Source organism: Hyla sarda, chromosome 5 (assembly GCF_029499605.1).
Source record: "Hyla sarda isolate aHylSar1 chromosome 5, aHylSar1.hap1, whole genome shotgun sequence".
Taxonomy (NCBI): domain Eukaryota; kingdom Metazoa; phylum Chordata; class Amphibia; order Anura; family Hylidae; genus Hyla; species Hyla sarda.
Genome location: NC_079193.1, coordinates 57,061,886 through 57,086,197, shown reverse-complemented (window position 1 = coordinate 57,086,197; position 24,312 = coordinate 57,061,886). Strand labels below are relative to the sequence as shown.

Genomic DNA, 24,312 nt, shown 5'->3' with positions numbered 1-24,312 from the left:
CAGAACTCTGGGCAGGAGAGGGAGAGGCGGAAAGAGGGAGACGGAAGGACGACCATGGGATGACAAGTGCCACCACCGCCAGAGCGCCCCGAGACTTCGCGACGAAGCAAGGAACTTGTCTGTTGCGGCGAGACGCGAAATGATCCACGTCCGGGGTCCCCCAGAGATCGCAGATCTGCGCAAACACCTCCGGATGTAGAGACCACTCCCCCGGATCCGTGGAGGAGCGGGCTGAGAAAGTACACTTCCCAACCATCCACACTCAGAATGTGGATTGCGGAGAGGGTGGGAACTCGAGTCTCAGCCCAGAGCAGAATCTTGGACATCTCCTCTATTGCTGAGCCGACCTGGCCATTGATATATGCCACAGCCGTGGCATTGTCCGATTGGACACGAACTGGATGACCCTGTAGGAGGATCTCCCAGTGGAGGAGGCAAAGAAAGATGGCACGGCGCTCCAAAAGATTGATGGGAAGGTGAACTTCCTGAGGGGTCCTGAAACACACCTCCCCAACCCTGGAGACTCGCATCGGTCATGAAGACCTGCCAGTGGAGGAGAAGAAACGACCGCCCCTGGAGAAGGAGGGGAGAGTGGAGCCACCACAGAAGGGACCATCGAACGAACGGGAGAAGAATCCGCAATCCAGAGTAGACTGCAACTTGTCCCACCGGGCCAAGATGGTCAGCTGGAGAGGGAGCTCCATGGGTGAAAGGGACTACCATGCAGAAATGAATCGGAACCAGAGAGGGGTGCCGTAGGTGACGGACACCCTTCTGGAAGGAGCGCCACTTGTCCAACGGTAGGGGAATCCAGGCCGCCGTGTCGAAAAGGAGACCCAGAAAGACAAGAGACTGGGAGGAAGACATGTTGGACTTTTCATCCAGGTAAGGGAGGACAAAGATCCCCTGGGCCCAAAGGATAGAAATCACTGCCGCCATGACTTTGGTGAAAACCCTGGGAGCCATAGCTAGGCCAAAAGGAAGAGCCACAAATTGAAAGTGACCCACAGGAACAGCGAAGCGGAGGAAACGCTGGTGGGCGGGGAAAATAGGGATGTGCAGATAGGCATCCTGGAAGTCCACGGAAGAGAGGAACTTCCCCTGGTCCATGGAAGCCACCACGGAGTGGAGGGACTCCATGCGAAAATGACGTAGCTGCAAATGGCAGTTGAGTAACTTGAGGTCCAGAATGGGACGGACAGACCCCTCTTTCTTGGGGACGACAAAGAGATTCAAGTATAACTCCGAAAAACGCTCCCCTGGAGGAATTGGCACAATCACTCCCTGAGCAAGGAGGGTACTTAAAGTGACCTGAAAGGCCACCGCCAAAGAAGGGGAACGAGGAGGACGGGATCGGAAGAAACGATCCCCGGGAAGGGAAGTGAACTATCTGGTAACCATCAGATTTGACGTCCCGGACCCAAGAGTCCTGAACCTGTGCTAGCCAAACGTCCTGAAAGAGAGACGCCCTCCCACCCGAAAAGAGGACACGTGTGGGGGTGTCCCTTCAGGAGGAGGAAGGCTTACAGTTACCGGACTTGGCCTTGAAACAGCCGGAACGGTTGTCTGACTTCCAGGAAGGACGTGCCTTGAAAGAAGGAGCATTCCAAGATTGGGAGTGCGCAGTGCAAAGGACCAAAAGGAAGCCGCCTTCCGATGGGATCGGAGCAGCGAGGTTTGTTCTGAGGCAGCAGAGAACTTTTACCCCCAGAAGCAGGGCTGTGGAGTCGGCAAACAACGCACCGACTCCGACTAAATTTAGATTGGAATAAAAAAAAGCAAGTTTAAATGTCCCAATTCACAAAAAGTTATAATTAATGACTACTCTACTGTAAGACTAAAGACCAATGCATGCAGTGCCTCACGTAACTGCAAAACGAACACGTTAAGTGACCGTGAAGAAGCATGCTTTTCATGTGCTTCACTATATGGCACGCAACGCACAATTAGGAGTGGCATTACTTATACTTTCCATAGTGTTGTGTTCTGCTGTTACAGGGAACCCATGGGTAACCTAGCCTCTCACTGATAAGGGAGTAAGTAAATATGTTTTTTGCAAGACTAGAGACACTTGTATAAGTGAAGGGAATGGAGGGTGAATAGTTCAAGACTGAAGGTGTAAACCATTGGAAAAACTGCTGCCATTCAGCTAAGGCTATAAAAACTTGTAAACTCCGATTCTTAGCTTAAACTTTAAACATGACTATGGGATTCTACTAGGGAAATCATGTTTTATAATAAATGCCCCTTCCTGGATCCTCCCACTGCCCTATCTTCAGAAGCAGATCAGCACACAATAAGGAGAAGGCAGCAGCTTCTGCCCAACTACCTCTCTGTGCTAGAAGAGCTTAGAAGAACTTGGTGGAACAGCTTCATGGATTCAACTATAAGTGTTTATAAACACATTTGCATATTAATACAGAGGAGTCTGAGTCGGAAGTACAAAAAACTGTGGAGTCGGAACATTTATCTACCGACTCCACAGCCCTGCCCAGAAGCTTCGGAAATAATTTCATCTAGGCGTTTTCCAAAGAGCAGAGAACCAGAGAAAGGCAACTCTGTTAGAGATCTCTTAAAAGCAGCATCCGCATCCCACACCTTCAGCCACATGAAGCGACAAATTGCAACCAAATTACCTGAGGCAAAAGCCGTGCATTGGGCTGACTCCAAGGCCGCTGAACAAAGGAAGCCTCCGGCCTGAGAGCGTTGGCGACCGATATTCGACAAGCCCTCTCGAGGTGCGCCTGACAGGATGCTTTGTCGTAGCTTAGATGCCCAAACCTAAACTGCCTTGGCCACCCAAGCGGATGCGAAGGTGGGTAGCAAGGACAAACCTGCTACTTCAAAGGCAAATTTCGCCAAGTTCTCAATCTTCTTGTCCGTAGGATCCTTAAGGGATGCTGTGTCCGCTAGAGGCAGGGTAGTAGATTTGGACAGACGAGAAACTGGAGGATCAGCTGCAGGTGGCCCTGTTTACTTGGAAACCAGATCTGGAGGAAAGGGAAACTGAGCTTGAATCTTCTTGGTTCCCTGGAATCGTTTGTCCGGATTCTCCCAAGCCGCATCCAACAAGGCGTCAAATTCTGCATGAGAACTGAAAGCCTTGGGAGTACTTTGAGAGCGGCGAAAATAAGCTTCCGGATCAGGATCTGAAGTTCTTGGGTCCTCCAGAAGAAAAGAGTCCCTGATGGCTGACACCAAGCCGCCCACCATATCAGACACGGCAGAGTGGTCCTCATGATCCGAGGTGGATTCTGTCCAGTCGTCTGCTACCTCCTCTGGAGAGTGGGAACGTGCGGTGGTAGCTTTAAACTGAGGTGTGTTAGACCTAGAATGGTCACAGGGGAAGCTGTGAAACACAACCCCCCCCCCCCCCTCCCCCAATAAAGAATAAAAGATGAAAAATCCCCCCTTCTTCTTGGTTCCCTGGAATCGTTTGTCCGGATGCTCACCAAGCCGCATCCAACAAGGCGTCAAATTCCGCATGAGAACTGAAAGCCTTCGGAGTACTTTGAGAGCGGCGAAAAGAAGCTTCTGGATCAGGATCTGAAGTTCTTGGGTCCTTCAGAAGAAAAGAGTCCCTGATGGCTGACACCAAGCCGCCCACCATATCAGACACGGCAGAGTTGTCCTCATGATCCGAGGTGGATTCCGACCAGTCGTCTGCTACCTCCTCTGGAGAGTTGGAACGTGCGGTGGTAGCATTAGACTGAGGTGTATTAGACCTAGAATGGTCACAGGGGAAGCTGTGAAACAACTCCTCCTCCCCCCCCCCCCCACCGTATAAGTGGCTCCTCCAAATGCAAGGTCTAAAGTTTAAAAAGCCTGAAGACGGCTAAAACTGATTAGTTCAGGGTCAGTAGGCGGGGTATAGCCTGCCAGCAGGGGCCGGCTTTCTTTTGTATGACTAGTCTCAGAAAGATATCTCCACGGTCTCTGTGTCCCCCAATGGAGCCGACCGAGAAAAGTTTCTTTTAACATAAAGGTGAGGCTGTCTGTCTCCTACTGGGAGCAGGGAGCAAACAGACAGGGTATACAAGACCTAAGCATACCTTACAAGGAGAAGGAAAGGCTACTTAGAGGAAGGGGAGCCAACACAAAGAGGCACTGACTGTAGATAGAGACTCAAGTGTGTACAGAGTGCATGGTTTGGTTACTATGACACTAAAGTGACTGTGGGTTAAGTAAATCTAAGATATTGAAATGTTTGTTGGTTATATGAAATACTGTAAGGTTTTGTAAGAATGTGTCTCTAATGTTTATACCTGTCTCCATCTTCTTTAATAATAGTATCTTTTTACACATATATATCATTGTTATACAATCATTCTTGTGTCTCATTTATTGCTCTTAAACTTCCAATGTAATCCAGTAAAGGTTAGAAGAAGAAAAAACCTGCACATATGAATATGGTTTTGTTCTTCCTTCTGATTTCCAACCAGAAAAAGATTTCAGCTAAGGAAGCTTCAAAATCCACTCCGGTTTGCAGCTTACAGTTTAACCTGTAGAATTTACAACGTTCTGAGCCCAGAGCTGTCATGTCCTATATACCTGGAGCGTTTCATCCTGCTGTTTCCGCAGTCTACGGGCGGCAGTCTCTAGTGCTTTGTGGAAGATTGTCTGAATAGCATCAAGATGTTTATCCAAGTCAGCGGAGGCATTACTCATCTTCTGAGCCAGGCAGACTTCTGTTATCTCTTTCAGTACAGAAATCAGCATTGGCAGGCAGTTATAGGACTTCTCTGAACAATAGAAAATCATACAGCGCATGTTACAAGCTCCTGGGAATGTAGATTTACGTAAAGTATAACTAATGTTTTATTTATGTACGTACTTTTTCATTTCACCTTTCTTTCACTTCTCCCCCCCCCCCCCCCCCAAAAAAAAACAAAACAAAAAAAAACATATGCACTGACCAAACCACATCTTGTTACTTCCTTTTCGTCCGTGGCCACAGCATGGAGTGCAATGGTGAGATTGCCCTCTCCGCTGAAGTCTAAGGATGATAGGGCCAGGACAACCCTCAATAGGTGAGAGGTGGTACCACATTAATCAGGCATTTATGGCATATTCAATTTAAAAATCAGTTTTAAAGCTGTGGACTTCTAGATGTTGCAAAACTACAACTCCCAGCATGCCCGGGCATGCTGGAATTTGTAGTTTTGCTATATCTGGGAGGTCCACAGTTTGAGGACCATTGTATTATACACCCTATCTATATGTTAGTATACCAAAGTTGCATTTGTCGTGCACATAGATGATGCTGCAGCTTTTTTTGGCAGTCCATGTCACAGCGACATTAGACATGGTTGTGTGCATAAAAAATACTTACCAGTTTGTATTGCTGAGATAACAATTTGAAGAATTTGAGCTTGAAATTCTGAATCACCAAGGCCAACCATTACTACGTCTTTACAAACAGTCAGGTACGTCTAAATTATAAATAAAATAAAAATATATATATAGATATATACATATATACACACACATAATATTTAACATAATATATATAATATTTGGTTCAAGCACCACCTAAAATACTGAATGAGAGGAGGGGGAGGCTGTACAAAACATCTACACCCTCTTTTAAATGGGTGAAAAGGATTTTATTCACTATTCACAGCATAGGGGATAAGTATCTCATTGCAGGGGAAAGGACTGCTGGGATCCCAGCTCAGAAGTAAATACAATAAAAAGTATATTTTACTTTCTTGGTTAGGTCCTGTTCACATCTTTGTTGTGGCTTCTAAACTATAAAAGGGTCTGCAAGCATGCTTGAGAAAGATTGATCCCAGTAAAAACCTTGTACTTTAAAGGGGTACTCCAGTGAAAAACAAATTATTTTTTAACCTCTTAAGGACGCAGGGCGTATGGATACGCCCTGCATTCCGAGTCCTTAAGGACGCAGGGCGTATCCATACGCCCGTGGGAATTACGGTCCCCACCGCTAGCCGGTTGGGGACCGGAGCCGGATGCCTGCTGAAATCATTCAGCAGGCACCCCGGCATATCGCCCAGGGGGGTCCTGAGACCCCCCATGTCGGCGATCGGAGAAAATCGCATGTCAATTCAGACATGCGATTTTCTCCAATTCCGGGCTGATCGGGTCTCTGGTGACCCGATCACCCGGAAAATAGGGCTGATCAGAGTTGTCAGCAACACCCCCGATCAGCCTAAAGGATAGGAGTGAGGTCGCAAAGCTGCGATCTACTCCTATCCCCTGCCATTACTCAGAACGGAGTTCTGACCAATGGCAGCGCAGGACAGGAGGCCGTACCTGCAGGAGAAGATGCCTGGGGACCTGGGATCTTCGCTGGAGCCTGCAGGATCCTGATCAGGTAGGGAATCGACAGTGTGTGTGGGGGGGGGGGGGGGGTAAATCGATCTTTACTGTGGCAACCACTAGGGGGGCCAAACTGCAACTCCCAGCATGCCCAGAGAGCCAAAGGCTGTCTGGGCATGCTGGGAGTTGTAGTTTTGCAACATCTGGAGGGTCACACAGTTTGGAGACCACTGTTACAGTGGTGCCCAAACAGTAGCCCTCCAGATGTTGCCACACTACAACTCTCAGCATGCCTTGACTGCCCAGGCATGCTGGGAGTTGTAGTTCTGTAACATCTGTCCCTTCAGATTTAGCAATTTTCATGACATTTTTGAAAATTGCTGCTCTACTTTGAAGCCCTCTAATTTTTTCAAAAAGCAAAAGTATGTCCATTTTATGATGCCAACATAAAGTGGACATATTGTATTTGTGAAGAAAAATAAAATGTATTTGGAATATCCATTTTCCTTACAATTAGAGAGCTTCAAAGTTAGAAAAATGCCAAATTTTCTAAATTTTCATGAAATTTGGGGATTTTTCCCCAAAAAAGGATGCAATTAACGCCGAAAATTTACCACCAAAATAAAGTAGAATATGTCACGAAAAAACAATCTCAGAATCAGAATATTCGGTAAAAGTGTTTTCGCGTTATTAATTCGTAAAGTGACGGTGGTCAGAATTGCGATAAAGGGCTCAGTCCTTAAGGTGAAAAAGGGCTGCGTCCTTAAGGGGTTAACAACTGGTGCCAGAAAGTTATACAGATTTGTAAACTACTTCTATTTAAAAAAAAAAACCTTGACCCTTCCAGCACTTATCAGCTGCTGTATGCTCCAAAGGAAGTTCTTTTCTGTCTGACCACAGTGCTCTCTGCTGACACCTGTCTATCTCAGAAACTGTCCAGAGCACTCTGGTCAGATAGATAACATTTTAAAAGAAAAGAACTTCCTGTGGAGCATACAGCAGCTGATAAATACTCAAAGGATTAAGATTTTTTTTAATAGAAGCAATTTACAAATCTGTTTAACTTTCTGGCACAAGTTGATTTAAAAAAATAAATAAACAGTTTTTCACTGGAGTACCCCTTTAACCCCTTGGGGACGGAAGCATTTTTTGCAAATCTGACCACTGTCACTTTAAGCATTAATAACTCTGGGATGCTTTTACTTATAAATTTGATTCAGAGATTGTTTTTTCGTGACATTCTACTTTATGTTAGTGGTAAATTTTTGTCGATACTTGCATCATTTCTTGCTGAAAAATTCCAAAATTTTATGAAAAATGTGAAAATTTAGCATTTTTCTAACTTTGAAGCTCTCTGCTTGTAAGGAAAATAGACATTCCAAATAAATTATATATTGATTCACATATACAATATGTCTACTTTGTATTTGCATCATAAAGTTGACATGTTTTTACTTTTGGAAGACATCAGAGGGCTTCAAATTAAGAAGCAATTTTCCAATTTTTCAAAAAATTTTCAAAATCAGAATTTTTCAGGGACCAGTTCAGGTTTGAAGTGGATTTGAAGGGCCTTCATATTAGAAATACCCCACAAATGACCCAATTATAAAAACTGCACCCCTCAAAGTATCAAAATGACATTCAGTAAGTTTGTTAACCCTTTAGGTGTTTCACAGGAATAGTAGCAAAGTGAAGGAGAAAATTCTAAATCTTCATTTTTTACACTCGCATGTTCTTGTAGACCCAGTTTTTGAATTTTTACAAGTGGTAATAGGAGAAAAAGCCTCCAAAAATTTGTAACCCAATTTCTCTCAAGTAAGGAAATACCTCATATGTGTATGTCAAGTGTTAGGCGGGCGCAGTAGAGGGCTCAGAAGGGAAGGAGCAACAATGGGATTTTGGAGAGAATTTTGCTGAAATGGTTTTTGGGGGGCATGTCACATTTAGGAAGCCCCTATGGTGCCAGAACAGCAGAAAACCCCACATGGCATACCATTTTGGAAACTACACCCCTCAAGGCATGTATCAAGGGGTCCAGTGAGCCTTAACACCACGCAGGTGTTTGACGACTTTTCGTTAAAATCGGATGTGTAAATGAAAAAAAAAAAACATTTTTCACTAAAGTTTCTTCCCCAAATTTACCATTTTTTTTACAAAGGGTTATGGGAGAGAATGCCCCCCAAAATTTGTAACTCCATCTCTTCTGAGTATGCAAATACACCATGTTAGGACGTAAAATGCTCTGCGGGCGAAATACAATGCTCAGAAGAGGAGGAGCGCCATTGAGCTTTTGGAAAGAGAATTCGTTTGGAATGGTAGTCAGGGGCAATGTGCGTTTACAAAGCCCCCTGTGGTGCCAGAACAGTGGACACCCCCCCCCCCCCCCACGTGACCCCATTTTGGAAACTACACCCCTCACAGAATTTAATAAAGGGGTGCAGTGAGTATTTACACCCCACTGGCGTTTGAAAAATACAATTTTTCATTTTCACGGACCACTGTTTCAAAAATCTGTCAGACACATGTGGGGCGTACATGCTCACTGTACCCCTTATTACATTACACAAGGGGTGTAGTTTCCACAATGGGGTCACATGTGGGGGGTCCATTGTTCTGGCACTATGGGGGCTTTGTAAACTCATGTGGCCTTCAATTCCGGACACATTTTCTCTTCAAAATCCCAATGGCGCTCCTTCTCTTCTGAGCATTGTAGTGCGCCCGCCGAGCACTTTACATCCACATATGGGGTATGTTCTTACTCAGAGGAAATGGGGTTACAAATTTTGGGGGGCTTTTTTTTCCTATTTTCCCTTGTGAAAATGAAAAATTTAGGGTAATACCAGCATTTTAGTGAAAACTTTTTTTTTCCCCCCATTTTCCCATCCAAATTTAATGAAAATTCGTCAAACACCTGTGGGGTGTTCAGGCTCACTATACCCCTTGTTAAATTCAGTGTGGGATGTAGTTTCCAAAATAGGGTAACATGTGGGTATTTATGTTTTTGCGTTTATGTCAGAACCACTGTAAAATCAGCCACCCCTGTGCAAATCACCAATTTAGGCCTCAAATGTACATGGTGCGCTCTCACTCCTGAGCCTTGTTGTGCATCCGCAGAGCGTTTTATGCCCACATATGGGGTATTTCCGTACTCAGGAGAAATTGGGTTACAAGTTTTGGGGGTCGTTTTTTTTTCCTTTTACTGCTTGTGAAAATAAAAAGTATGGGGCAACACCAGCATGTTAGTGTAAACATTTTTTTTATTTTTTTTACACTAACAGGCTGGTGTAACCCCACACTTTTCCTTTTCATAAGGGGTTAAAGGAGAAAACCCCCCCCCCCCCCCAAAATTTGTAGTGCAATTTCTCCCGATTACGGAGATACCCCATATGTGGCCCTAAACTGTTTCCTTGAAATACGACAGGGCTCTGAAGTGAGAGAGCGTCATGCGCATTTGAGGACTAAATTAGGAATTGCATAGGGGTTGGCATAGGGGTATTCTACGCCAGTGATTCCCAAACAGGGTGCCTCCAGCTGTTGCTTAACTCCTAGCATGCCTGGACAGTCAGTGGCTGTCCAGAAATGCTGGGAGTTGTTGTTTTGCAACAGCTGGAGGCTCCGTTTTGGAAACAATGCCGTACAATACGTTTTTCATTTTTATTGGGGGGGACAGTGTAAGGGGGTGTATATGTATTGTTTTACCCTTTATTATGTGTTCGTGTAGTGTTTTTAGGGTACATTCGCACTGGCGTGTTACGGTGAGTTTCCCGCTAGGAGTTTGAGCTGCGGCGAAAAATTTGCCGCAGACCAAATTTTAAGCAGGAAACTTACTGTAAACCTGACAAACCTCCAGCTGTTGCAAAACTACAACTCCCAGCATGTACTGACATACTGTGCATGCTGGGAGTTGTACTTTTGCAACAGCTGGAGGCACACTGGTTGGAAAACCTTCAGTTAGGTTCTGTTACCTAACTCAGAATTTTCCAACCAGTGTGCCTCCAGCTGTTGCAAAACTACAACTCCCAGCATGTACTAATCGCCGAAGGGCATGCTGGGAGATGTAGTTATGCAACAGCTGGAGGTTACGCAACTACAACTCCCAGCATGGTGAGACAGCTGTTTGAGCATGCTGGGATTTGCAGTTTTGCAACATCTGGAGGGCTACAGTTTATAGACCCCTGCACAGTGATTTCCAAACTGTGACCCTCCAGATGTTGCAAAACTACAAATCCCAGCATGCCCTGACAACAAAGAGCTGTTTGAGCATGCTAGGAGTTGTGGTTTTGCAAGATCTGGAGGGATACAGTTTAGAGACCACTATATAGTGGTCTCAAACTGCAGCCATCCAGCTGTTGCAAAACTACATATTCCAGCATGCCCAAACAGCAAACAGCTGTCTGGGCATGCTGGGAGTTGTAGTTTTGCAACATCTGAAGGGCTACAGTCTCAGACTGTAGCCCTCTAGATGTTGCTAGGCAACTTACCGGCTTCCGTAGGATCCAGGGAGCAGTTTTCTTCTGCCGCACCCGCCGATCACCGTCGCCCGCAGCCTCCGGAGGGGTAAGTGGACCTTCGGCGTCCTGCCCCGCCTATTGTGAGTGGGCAGGACGGGGAAAATGAAAGTAAACCCCTCCGCCCCCGATCTGCTATTGGTGGTCGCATCTAGACCACCAATCAGTTAGGTTTAGGAGGGGTGGCACCCCTGCCACCTCACTCCTATCGCTTCAGGGGGATCGTAGTTGTCTTAGATTACCGCGATCCCCCTTCTATTCTGGGTCACCATAGACCCGTAATCGGCGCAAATCGCAAGTGTGAATTCACACTTGCCGACATGGGGGGGGGGGGGTTCGGGGTGGTCTAATGACCCCCCCTGGGCATTTGCACGGTGACCGAAATTCCCACGGGCGTATGGATACGCCCTTCGTCCTTAAGTACCAGGACGAAAGGGCGTATGCATACGCCCTTCATCCCCAATAGGTTAATATGGAGGAATAAAAGTTGAGTACTACTGCACCCTATCTAGATAATGATATTGTTTGTATTAGTGGTTACAGTTGGTTTGGCCAAAGGCATCCCTGGCTGTATGTATGTAAATCTTTGATGGATTATTTAGTGATCAGTCTTCCCCGTGTTCTGTGGACTGCTCTGGTAACACCCAGTTGCCTATTTAGTCATACATTCCTAGTAAGAACATCAGAGGAATAGCTCAACACAGAAGTATGAGAAAAATTTACCTGGAATTGTTACTTCATGGAAATGACAATTATATACAAAAACAGGCCGGTCGGAGAGGCGACAGGGTCACCTTTAATTATAAGAGTCAGAAAGATCTCACCTTAAGTATTTCTTGAGACAACTCGCACTGCTTATCTGAAATTATCTCACTAGAAGCAAGAAGTGCAAGAACAGTGTCTTCAATCCATGATCCTGTGTCCTCCAAGACAGACAAATATGTTCTTCCTTCTGAGCTAAACTATATATCAAAAGCAGAAATAACTTGTCAGCCAGACCCAATATAATCTATACATACAGTAATGTTCTCCAGACCTCTAATCCCTTTAGTAGCATTACCTTGTATTGGAGGTGGATACTGAGCCTGCAATAAAGGCTAAAAGCCCTCAGGGCTGTTTCTTGAGTGATCTTGTGAGCTGTATCTTTTGTTGGTTTCATAAAGGAGCATAGCACCTCCTAAAATAAAGATATAACATTTATGAGCAAATAGGTGGTAATAATGACATGAGCAAGAGGTCCTAATACAGTAGTAAGAATGATTAACATATGTACGAGTGAAGACCAAAAGCCAGTCTTATTCTGATCTTTATAGACTGCCCTGCATAAAGCCTGGAACTAACAGATGTAGTGGAAAAAAGGAGATTTTTATGTTTACCGTATAATCTCTTTCTCGAAGGATCCATTGGGGGACACAGACCATGGGTATATGCTGCTGTCTCTAGGAGGCTTGACAAAATGGCAACAGAAAAGTCGGCTCCTCCCAGCAGGATATACCCACCTCCAGGCCACTGAGCTAATCAGTTTTAGTCCCAGAGCATTAGGAGAAGACCGACGGGTCAAAGGAAAAACCACGAACTGTCAGAGAACCAGAAGAAAAAATAACTGAACACACTCTCGGACAGATAACCATGTGACGTACCAAAGCCGTCCCTTGGGTGGGCAGAGAAACAGTCAGGCAGTTAGCTATACCACTGCTGCCTGCAGCACCTTACGGCCCAGACTAGCATCAGCCAATGCAAAGGTATGAACCTTGTAGAACCTTGAGAAAGTGTGCAAAGACGACCATGTGGCCGCTTTACAGATCTGCGAGGCCTTATTGCAGAGGGCCCAGGATGCACCAACATAACGGGTGGAATGAGCCAAAACCCTGAAGGGTGGGATCTTCCCCTTGCATTAGTAAGCTTCAGAAATAGCAGAGCGGATCCACCGAGAAATGGTGGCCTTGGAAGCAGGCTGTCCCTTACGATGACCTTCCGTAAGAACGAAAAAGTAATTGCACTGACGAAAGGAAGAGATGACAGAGAGATAGGTCCTAACAGCCCGCACTACATCCAGTTTGTGGAGAGAACGCTCCCTGGGATGAGAAGGAGCGGGACAAAAGGACGGGAGGACGATGTCCTCATTGAGATGAAAAGCCGAAACGACCTTGGGTAAAAAGGACGGATCTGGACGGAAAACAACCTTGTCCTGGTGAACGACCAGAAAAGGAGAACGGCATGAAAGAGCTGCCAGTTCAGATACCCTCCTAATGGAGGTAATAGCAATAAAGAACGCCACCTTCAAAGAAAGGAGGCTAAGAGGAATATCCCTGAGAGGTTCAAAAGGAGCCCATTGTAGGGCATCCAGAACCAGATTCAAGTCCCAAGGGGGAGAAGGGGACCGATAAGGAGGGACAGCATGTGCCACTCCTTGAATGAAGGTCCGGACATGAGAATTGGATGCCAGAGGATGCTGAAAAAGAATAGAAAGGGCCGAAACCTGACCCTTAAGGCAGCTGAGAGCCAGCCCTTGTTCCAACCCCGACTGCAAAAAAAGAGAGAAGATGGGGAAAGGAAAATGTAAAAGGAGAAAAAGCCAGAGCTTCGCACCAACGAAAATAAGACCGCCAGGTACGGTGGTAAATTTTTGCAGAGGAGGGCTTGCGAGCCCTGAGCATGGTGCGGATCACTTGGGAAGAGAAACCACGGGACCTTAGAACAGCGGTCCCAACCGCCACGCTATTAAATGCAGCGACTGTAAACTGGGGTGGCAGAGGGGACCCTGCGATAGAAGGTCTGGATGAAGTGGTAGACGCAACTGAACGTCATCCAGGAGCCTTACCACGTCGGCGTACCATGTCCTGGTGGGGACACCCTCTGCTTTGAGCTTCCTCAGGACCCTGGGAAGGAGAGAAAGGGGAGGGAACAGATAGGACAGGGCAAAGCCCAACCACGGAATCACCAAGGCATCCACGGCTAGAGCCAGCGGGTCCTGGGACTTCGACACAAACAGGGGAATTTTCCGGTTGTGTCGGGACGCGAAGAGGTCCATGTCTGGAGCCTACCCGAAGACCCAGGGGATGAGTCAGAGGATACACCCCTATTACGCTTGCGAGAGCGGGCAGAATACGGAGAAGGGGAGCGGGTCCCTCCGGAGGGCCGACGGAGGGTGGACCTCTCCAAGGCAGTCACCACAGAACGGGAGGTCTGAGCCAAGTCGGATATAGACTGGGAGAGGGAAGAAACCCAGGCTGGAGGGATGGCCGAACCCACCGGGTCTGGAAGAGCATCCGGGGTAGAATTAGCAGGGGGGTCTGGGGGAGCAGTGGTGCAGGCAGAACAAGTGGTCTCAGCAGAACCAGACATTTTTATGTTACAGCTATTACAGGTGTAATAAGTAACTAAGGACCCAGCTATCTGTTTAGAGGGAGGAACAGTTCTGGGCACGGACATAGTAATAAAAAAGAACAGTCTCACCCAAGTCTGTGTCCCTCAGGCTGCTGCTGTGAGGAGAACTCTGGCAGAGAGAGGGAGAGAGAGAGAGAAAACGCTGGACCAATGGCCAGAGGGGGGCGTGCCAGGTACAAGGGCACTGATGATTGGCCCTGCAACTCCATGCGCACGCACAGCGCTGATTGGAGTTTATTCGCGCCCTAATGAAAAAGTAATAATAGCCCTGTCCATAATGGCGCCCGCTCCCGGCCCCGAGCGCACATGCGAACGCATATGCACCTCGGGGGAACGGAGCGGGCGAACGTCGCCGGAAGTCACACTGCCAAAACGAAAGTAAAATGGCGCCGTGCGGCCGGGCTGGAGGAGCGCCCGCAGTAATAGAGAGATATGCCGTGGCTGCTAATACCGTGCACCACATACACACTGTGCCCACACACATGTGCCACTGCTAAGCCCCAGAAACATAAACTTTTCCCCCAAGAAAGTAGAAAGGAGGGAAAAATCCCTCCTGGCCAGTCCCATTAACTCCCATACAAAAAGGTGGCCACAAACTTGGGGTCTTCAGATGTTGAGAATCCAGCACCTAAGAGAAAAAAAGATGTTTGTTCTTACCGTAAAATCCTTTTCTCGGAGGATCCATTGGGGGACACAGACCTTGGGTATATGCTGTTGTTGCTAGGAGACTTGACACTATGGAAACCAAAAAGTCGGCTCCTCCCAGCAGGATATACCCGCCTACAGAGCCTGAGGTAATCAGTTTAGTCACAAAGCAGTAGGAGATGACCGAGAGGCAGAGAGCCAAGACCAGTCCGAGGCAATCAGAACAAAAAATAACTGAACACACCCTCGGACAGGTAACCAAACACAGTAACACCAAAAGAAAGGGCGGGAGCTGTCCCCCCCCCAATGGATCCTCTGAGAAAAGGATTTTACGGTAAGAACAAAAATCTCCTTTTCTCTATCGTCTCCATTGGGGGACACAGACCTTGGGACGTACCAAAGCCGTCCCCTTGGGTGGGTAAGGAATCAGTCAGGTGAATGGCTGGACAACCGCCGCCTGCAACGCCTTACGTCCCAGAGTAGTATCAGCTGATGCAAAAGAATTAATCTGGTAGAACCTTGTGAAAGAGAGCAAAGACGGCCACGTGGCCGCTGTACAGAACTGCAAGGCCAAAGCCACGAAGTGAAAGGCCCAGGATGCCCCGAAAAATGGGCGGAATGAGCCAAAACCCCGAAGGTGGAATCATCCCCTTGCAGCGGTAAGCAGACCGGAGCCACCGAAAGAAGGTGGCCGTAGAAGCAGGTCGTCCTGTAAGACTACCTTCTGGAAAAACAAAAAAATGAGTCACACTGCGGAAAGGAAGTGACTGAGAAGTCTGAACAGCCCTCTTCCACAACCAGTTTGTGGAGCAAACTCCCTGGGATGAGAAGGTGCCGGACAAAAAGACGGCAGGACGATGTCCTCATTGAGATGAAAAAGTCGAAACCATCTCAGGTAAAAAGGACGGACCTGGACGGAAAACAACTTGTCCTGGTAAAACTGCCAGGTATGACACCCACCTAACAGAGGTAAGAGTAGTAAGGAACGCCACCTTCCAGGGAAGGAGGCTTAGAGGAATGTCCCTGAGAGGTTCAAAAGGAGCGCCTTGCAGGGCACCTAAGACCACGTGTTAGTCCCCAGGGGGAGAAGGGGACAGAGAAGGAGGGGCAGTGTGTGCCACTCCCTGAAGCAGGTCTGGACATGAGAAATGAACGCCAGGACTTTGAAAAGGAATGAAAAGGGCCGAACTTTGACCCTAAAGGGAGCTGAGAGCCAACCCTTGGGCCAACCCTGACTGGAAAGGGAAAAGGGGTCAGGGAAGGAAAACCACGACCAGAGAGAAAAGGCTGAGATTCACACCAATGAAAATAAGACCGCCAGGTATGGTGGTAAATCTTGCATAGGAAGGCTTGCAAGCCCTCAGCATGGTACGAATCACTTGGGAAGAGAAACCACGGTCTCAACCTCCACGCCGTCAAAATCGGCACAGCGGGAAGTCGTTAGGAGCCTGACCGCGACGATGTACCACACCCGCCGAAGCCAGTCTGGGCCACGAGAATGGCGGGAATGCCCTCTGCTGTGAGTTTCCTCAGGACTCTGGAATTAGAGGAAGGGGAGGAAACAGATAAGGTAGGGCCAGGCCCGACTAAGAAACAGATAAGGTAGGGCAAAGCCCGCCCAAGAGAGAGGAATGCTGCAGTTGTGGGGGGGCGAGTAGAGGTCCACGCCTGGAGCGCCCTAGAGGTTGCAGGTCACTGCAAACACCTCCGGATGTAGGGACCACTAACCTTGGACGGCTGAGGATCAGCTGAGACAGACCACCTACCAGTTGAGTAAGTCCGGAATAAAGATCGCAGAGATGGTCGGAAACTTAAGTTCCGCCCAGAAGGGAATTTCCCGAAGAAACAAGCAAAGATAGAATTGCCCTAGTCCCAAGATGTTGATGGGGAGAAGGGCTTCTGGGTGGGCCAAGGCCCCAGATCGTCCGGTCTTTGAAAACACCTACCCAGTCCAACAGACCGGCAGGAGGGAGAAGGAAGAAGCGCCCCTGAAAAGCAGGGGGAAACAAAGCCACCATAGAAGGGACCGACAAGACCGTCAAGAGAGTACGATCTTGCAGTCGAGAGACAAAGGGGACCTGTCCCACCGGAAGAGAATCACCAGTTGAAGAGGTCGGTGATGAAACTGGGTGAATGGCATGGCCTCCACGTCCGCCAGCAACCGACCCAGGACAGTATGCAAAAGCGAATGGAAACTGGAGCAGGATGCTTAAGTTATCTGACTCCCGACAAACAAGAGAGTCAGCAGAATGTCCGGCAGAGTCGAAAGTGGGCAGAGGCCACGTCACACTGGAGCACCAGGAGAGGTTGAACTTGTCACGATTAACCATCCAACTGAAGAGAAAATAAGGGTTGGAGATGGAGACTAAGAGTCCCCAGAGTCTGGGCCCTGGTTGGAGCTCTGATCAGTAGGTCGTCCAAGAAAGGAATCACTGAAACAACTCTTGTCCGTAACAGGGCTATCACAGGCGTCAGGTCCTTGGTAAGCACCCGCGGAGTAGTGGACAGACCGAAAGGGAGAGCCACAATAGAAAATGGCCGTCCGAAACTGCAAAGCGGAAGTACCGCTGATGACCGGGAAATATTGAAATGTGGAGGCAGGCATCCTTGATGTCCACCGGGGGAAGAAAAACTCCCCTTGAACCATGGACTCCAGCACCGAACGGAGAGACTCCATTTGGAATGGGAAGCAGAAGATGCTGGTGGAGATGCTCGAGAACCAAGATTGGGCGAACAGCAACGCCCGTCTTGGGGACCACAAAGAGGTTGGAATAAAAAACCTTGAAAACGTTCCCCTGAAGGAACAGGGACAATTACTCCCTGGATGAAAGCGAAATGGAACGCGCCCCGAAATGCCTCCGCTAGAGAGGAGGACTGGGGAGTCCAAGAAAGAAGAAAGCAGTCCCATGGAAGGGAGGCAAATTCGACCCTGTATCCATTGGCTACAACATCCCTGACCCAGGAAACCTGAAAGTGCGTGTCCAGGCATCCCGGAAGAGTAAGACGACCAACCACCCGAGAAAAGTCGGCGGGTGGGGGCAACCCCTCAGGCTGAGGTAGGCCTACGGGTGCCTGCTGGGGCCGCAAAACGTCCGGAACGGTTAGCAGACCTCCGGGATGGACTGGTCAGGAAGGAGGGAGCCCTCTTCCCGTGTAGGCGCCTGGCTGGACCTTTGTTGGTAACAAAGGTCCGCAAGACTGGAAGGAGGAGGACTTCCGATGGAAAGTGATTCAGCGAGCCTTATCCAGAGGTATAAGGAACTCGCCTGGAGGGATACCAGGTAGAATGTGGCAAAGGCAGCACAGCGGCTGCGCATAGAAGCAGAACCCAGAAAATCTCCGGCATAGGAGCATCGGAGAGCTAGTCTAGATAAATCCCCTGGAGGGATCCTGAATACTACCCTGGAGTTGGGAGACCATACTGAAAGGGCATCTGACACCCAGGCAGAAGTAAAAGCAGGAAGAAAGGAAGAAAGGAAGAACCTGCTGTCTCAAAGGCAAATTTTTGCCAAAATCTTCACCTTCTTGTCCGCTGGATCCTTGAAGGCAGCTGCATAAACTAACGGCAGGACAGTCAGCTTAGAGAGGCGGGAGACCGGTAGATCCACAGTTGGAGAGGAGGTCCACCGAGCAACGAGGTCCTTTGCGAAGGGGTACCGCGCTTAAACCTTCTTCGTTTTCTGAAACTTTTTGTCAGGTGCCTTCAGGCAGATTCCAGCAGGGCGTAAATTTCAGCGTGAGAGCTGAAAGTCTTGGGTGCCGGTCGGGCACGAAGAAAGGAGACTTCTGGAGACACGTCCGAAGTTCCTGGGTCCTTTAGCTTGAAGGTGTCTCTTATGGCCAAAACCAATGAGTACACCACATCAGGCATATCTGTGCAGCCCTCTGAGTTGGAGGCCAAATCAGAAACCTCATCCACAAGTTCTCCAGGTGAATGAGAATGAGGTGAGGCAGCCCTGAAAGAGGTCGGGCACGATGAAAGGCAACTTCTGGAGCCACATCCGAAGTTCCTGGGTCCTCTAGATGAAAGGTGTCTCTTATGGCCTAAACCAATGAGTTCACAGTGTCGGCAGAATCCGAGCGGTCCTTTGAGTCGGATGCCGATTCGGAAACCTCATCCACAAGCTCTCCAGGTGAATGGGAACGCGTTGAGGCGGCCCTAGATGAGGAAGAGACTGACCTGGTACGTGGCTCTGGAGAGCCAGAGCAGCGACTGCGGGAGCGTCCTCTGGAAGAGGAACGCTTGAGATAAGCTGAGGTAGCAGGGCGAGACCTACGATGGGAACGCCCGTACCTGTCCGAAGATGATGATTCAGAGAAAACACCCCTATTACGCTTGTGAGAAGCGTAGGGAGAAGGGGAGCGAGTCCCCCCGGAGGGCGAGTCCCCCCTCAATGGCAAATGGGGAAACAGTGAACGCTATGTTCCTGAGTCGACACCTGAAAACAGGAAAGAAAAAGGAATAAAAAATCTAACACGTCCCAAACCTAGGAAAATAAAAAATATGAGACCTGGTCTGGGAGACCCAGACCAGTGTCTACCTCCTTAAGACACCAAGCTAAAACTAATTAGCTCAGTGGCCTGGAGGCGGGTATATCCTGCTGGGAGGAGCCAACTTTTCTGTTGCCATAGTGTCAAGCCTCCTAGAGACAGCAGCATATACCCATGGTCTATGTCCCTCAATGGAGCCGATAGAGAAAAATCAATAATAAAATAATTAAAGAGGTATTCCTCTTTCAGGAAATAAATCTTAGTATAATTAAAAGTTTATAATATTCCAATATACTTTCTGTATCAATTCTCCGTGGCTTCTATATTCTCTGCTTTTTGTCATTCAATAGTTACTTCCAGCAAAAACAACTATGGTGGAATTTATCATTGTATGTAGACAAGGTCTCTAGACTAGTTCAGCGCAGAAAGAAGCCGATCTTCAGAAGGACCGCCGGTCTGCAGGTATGTATATTAGTCCGAGACCCCACGTCGCTCTCCTGTTCATCTACACTATAACCCGGTGTATTGGGTTTAGTGTGGGTGAACGGGATGACCATTTTCCTTTAAGCAAAGTTTAGAAAACTGCTAAATAGGTCACTACGATGCAGCAAACATGTCACCTATCCACACAAATGCAGTTTGAAAGACTTTATAACTTACTTTTACAAGCCCTAGAACCTTTAAAAGGTTATTTAACTTTTTAGTTGGCACTGACAGAAGGTATTCTCGATTCATGGTGTGGGTCATAATGTACTCCATATAATCAAGAGCAAGCTCCGGCTTACTCTCCATTGTATCCTGAATTCGGACTTGTCTGCCAGAATCCTTTCGACTCTATTGAAAAAAGAAAATCACAATAGCTTGTTAATACAGGAAAACAACTTGTAGCTGTACAACAGTAGACTTAAACAAGTCTGAACCGAAAGGGCTTCTGCTTTCATTATTAATGGCCAGAGGCTACATTTGGACTATATACTCGGAAAAGCCCCCAATGTATTCACCAGACTGTGGCAAAGCATGTCCTTTTGCACACTGCTGGTATAACTTGTCAATAGAGCATGGAATAGTAAGTTATGCTATTCCATACAGAGGTACACAGTAAAAGATGTATAACATGGTGTTTCTTTCAAGAGGATACAACTGTATTCACTAAAACCAATCCTCTGTAAGAAAAAAACCTGAACTCTAGATTTAACGTTTGTAAACACTGTACATTGTAGCATATTTCTATCCCTGTTGGTGTATTTTCTTCACAGACCCCTGGCTATGCTACATACAATTGTTTCTGTTTCTCACATTAGGGAGATGAGTTTCCCCTATAGACCTAAACAAGAATGTTTTTATAAACTGAACGCAAACAGACTTCAATTATGAGGCATTGAAACACAAAGTATATTTTCTTAAAGCTTATCAATCATCAGATCTATGTGACTATGCTCTCCTATTAGTCACAATGGCTTAAAATTGCTCATAAACTAGACCGTTTATGAGTCTGTCTTATTTATGAGGAGAACATTTCCCTGCCCACCTCAGTGATTGACAGCTAGCTGATGTATGTCTGCATTCACTATAGCCCACAATCACAGCGAGGAGGGCGTCATAGTCTGATAAAAATCCACTTTAATCTGATTTAAAGCAAACGGGGGCATCGTACAGGGAAAAGACTGCAGTCATTTTACACAACATGTCCTTTTATGCAAGCCACATATTGTTTTCTCACTTGACATAGAATTTAACCTACTTTACCCTTTTCTCTGGGAAACTCTCAGATAGCCAGTCATTTATAAGCTCCAGTATGTGGCCCACTTGCCCCCAGCGACACAAGCAGTCTATCAATGTGGAGTACTTGTTTTCTTCAGCACCATAATGCAGGTTTCTCAATTTAGACAGGACAGAGCAGCTAGAGGATAATGGACAGAGACATCCACGACTGAGTAAAAGGTTAACAGTAAACACAGATAATGTCAAACATCAAGGAATATCTACCTGAAAGTTGGAACAGCAGATGGAGGCATAAAAGAAGCCAAGATTATTAATGCGACAGTGCAGCGCTCGTCCTGCAGGTAAAACAGAAAATGCATGTTATATTACTGTAACAAAAGCAGCATTTATACAAGATTAAATCATATGAGACATGAAAACTGTTCTACAGAGGAGTATAGAAAAATGATGGGAAATTCTCAGTTATTAAAAAAGCACTCTTGTTTATTATTCTAAATTGAGCATAGGTTAATACATCTCTGTAAATAAAGGCTAATACATCGCTGTAAGTAACGCTTACGACAAGTCCATATTAACCAGTGAGCATTTTCTAGTCTGACCACTGCCTTGTCCTCTTCTTCTAAGCCTTGTTAAGTGGCACGTCATGAGCAGAAGATGCCCTGCAGTCTGTGATGCTGATGCTGTGCACTCAACATTCACTAACACCTCTAGCAGAGGGGAGAAAAACAAGAACAGTGGTGAAGAGCATGTCCTACTATTTACCACAAGAGGAGACTGACTTTTATTGAACCCAGTGACTAATGTAGCGGATGGGTTGTCAAAGTAGAGGTCATATGACACAATGAATGCTGGGATATAGAAGACAAAGTAAAGAGGAAAGCAACTGCTGCTAGTAGCACAAAAGGAAACCGTCTTACAGGGCACTAAACTTTTGTTCATGGCGAGTTCCCCTATAAACACTTTGCTTTACAGAGATGGTAATCAAAAAATGTATTTGCACACTTACCTTAAATGATCTAAAGTATTCAGGCACCACAGAAGCAAATTTACTTATTGTGTACTTTTTGGCCTCTTCATTTTGATCAAGAGCTTTTTTGATACTTCGCCACAAAATAACCACAATTTCCAGTAAACTTCCCATAGACCCAGCATCTTCGGTAGACAACACATTTTCCAACACCTGGAAACAAACAAAAACTTTCTTATACTGCAGCAAAGCTCCATATGCTGTGGCAGACTAAACTAAGGGAGTGGAGAAATCTAACGCCTGGTTGCAGTATCTGAATCATTCCGTTACGCTCTCAACCATGCTAATTTACTGAAAACCGGCAGGCGGACAAGGATTCCCTCATATTACAAATATTATTAAAAAACAAAGAATAGTAAAAAGCTAAGACCATACAGCAGAACAAGTTTCCACTTACACTCTTATTGCTTTTCTTTTCCGTTTCCCCCTCATTGGCATCTTCATTCTCCTCATCTTCATTACGAATGGTTTTCTGCAGGCAGGCATTCAGACACCGCCTTATAGTGAGCATTAGTTTTGCTGAAAATGTTAAATGATTGTTAGATAATGCAGATATAATAACATTTAAAAAACAGTAACATAAACAGAAGTTTATTGCATTTACCTATATTGGTTGGAGCAGTGTGTTCGTAGGTGTACTGATAAAACTTCCGCGCAGCTCCAGGGTTCATTTGTATAAGCGCTACACATCGCTCACACCAAGTCTCCTCAGGTTGATTGACGGGAAAGAAAGAGTTAAACATCAGATTGACAATACGGCGACAAACAGGTCGTGAGTCTGTTTCAAGGCGGGCTAAGAGATGATCCATGGGGCATATTTTCCAAAACTGTAAGACAAAAAATATAATTAAGGTTCTGTAATACTTGCTAACAAATGTGTTATATATATATAGTCATGGCCGTAAATGTTGGCACCCCTGAAATAAAAAAATTAAAAAAAGTATTTCTCACAGAAAAGGATTGCAGTAACATGTTTTGCTATACACATGTGTATTCCCTTTGTGTGTATTGGAACTAAACCAAAAAGGGAGGAAAAAAAGCAAATTGGACATAATGTCACATCAAACTCCAAAAATGGGCTGGACAAAATTATTGGCACCCTTAACTTAATATTTGGTTGCACACCCTTTGGAAAAAATAACTGAAATCAGTCACTGCCTATAACCATCAATAAGCTTCTTACACCTCTCTGCCGGAACGTTGGACCACTCTTCCTTTGCAAACTGCTCCAGTGTCACAGTATGAAGATGGAAGCATGCTTCTATCTACATACTTTGACACTATTACAAATTGCTGATGTGTATTGGCAGATACAATTTAACTCCTGTTCTTTAAGAAAAGAGGGACAGAATGCACACAGTATTTTAATCTTGCGAGTTTTTTTTCACCCAATTAAGATAATATAGTGCACTTTATTTTAGTTAGGTGGTCATTAATACCCTAAATTTACCAACCAAGGTGGTTTATAGTTAATTACAAAAATTCTACTGTCCAACCAACGATCTCATTTATGTGTGTTTATTGTCCTGCTGGAAGACCCAAAATTTCGGAAGCAAACCAAGCTTTCTGACACTGGGCTCTACAGTGCGACCCAAAATCTGTTGGTAATCCTCAGATTTCATGATGCCTTGTACACATTCAAGGCACCCAGTGCCAGAGGCAGCAAAACAACCCCAAAGCATCATTGAACCTCCACCATATTTCACTGTAGGTACTGTGATCTTTTCTTTGTAGGCCTCATTCTGTTTTCGGTTGACAGCAGAATGATGTGGTTTACGAAAATGCTTTATCTTGGTCTCATCTGTCCACAAGACTTTTCCCCAGAAGGATTTTGGCTTACTCAAGTTCATTTAGGCCAAATGTAGTCTTTCTTTTTTAAGTCTCTGTCAGCAGTGGGGTCCTCTGGGTCTCCTGCCATAGCGTTTCATTTCATTTAAATGTCGACAGATAGTTCACGCTGACACTGATGCTCCCTGAGCCTCCTGCAGGACAGCTTGAATATCTTTGGAACTTGTTTGGGGCTGCTTATCCACCATCCGGACTATCCTGCGTTGACACCTTTCAGTAATTTTTCTCTTACGTCCACGCCCAGGGAGATTAGCTACAGTGCCATGGGTTGCAAACTTCTTGATAATGTTGTGCACTGTGGACAAAGGCAAATCTAGATCTCTGGAGATGGACTTGTAACCTTGTGATTGTTGATATTTTTCCACAATATTGGTTCTCAAGTCCTCAGACAGTTCTCTTCTC

General features: G+C 46.3%; 1 protein-coding gene across 2 annotated transcripts in view; it reads right to left on the bottom strand.

The window, feature by feature from the left end:
• NCAPG2 (non-SMC condensin II complex subunit G2) overlaps positions 1–24,312 on the bottom strand; it is a 90,874-nt gene that overhangs the window by 14,117 nt on the left and 52,445 nt on the right. For both annotated transcript variants that reach the window (XM_056519559.1, XM_056519558.1), the window contains exons 14-23: positions 22,667–22,889; positions 22,460–22,581; positions 22,042–22,215; positions 21,300–21,370; positions 21,060–21,213; positions 19,974–20,147; positions 11,851–11,967; positions 11,615–11,752; positions 5,333–5,432; positions 4,552–4,742 (exon numbers count right to left, since the gene is read on the bottom strand). In XM_056519559.1, the coding sequence (XP_056375534.1) occupies positions 4,552–4,742; positions 5,333–5,432; positions 11,615–11,752; positions 11,851–11,967; positions 19,974–20,147; positions 21,060–21,213; positions 21,300–21,370; positions 22,042–22,215; positions 22,460–22,581; positions 22,667–22,889 (1,464 nt within the window). The remainder of the gene's footprint in view (positions 1–4,551; positions 4,743–5,332; positions 5,433–11,614; positions 11,753–11,850; positions 11,968–19,973; positions 20,148–21,059; positions 21,214–21,299; positions 21,371–22,041; positions 22,216–22,459; positions 22,582–22,666; positions 22,890–24,312) is intronic.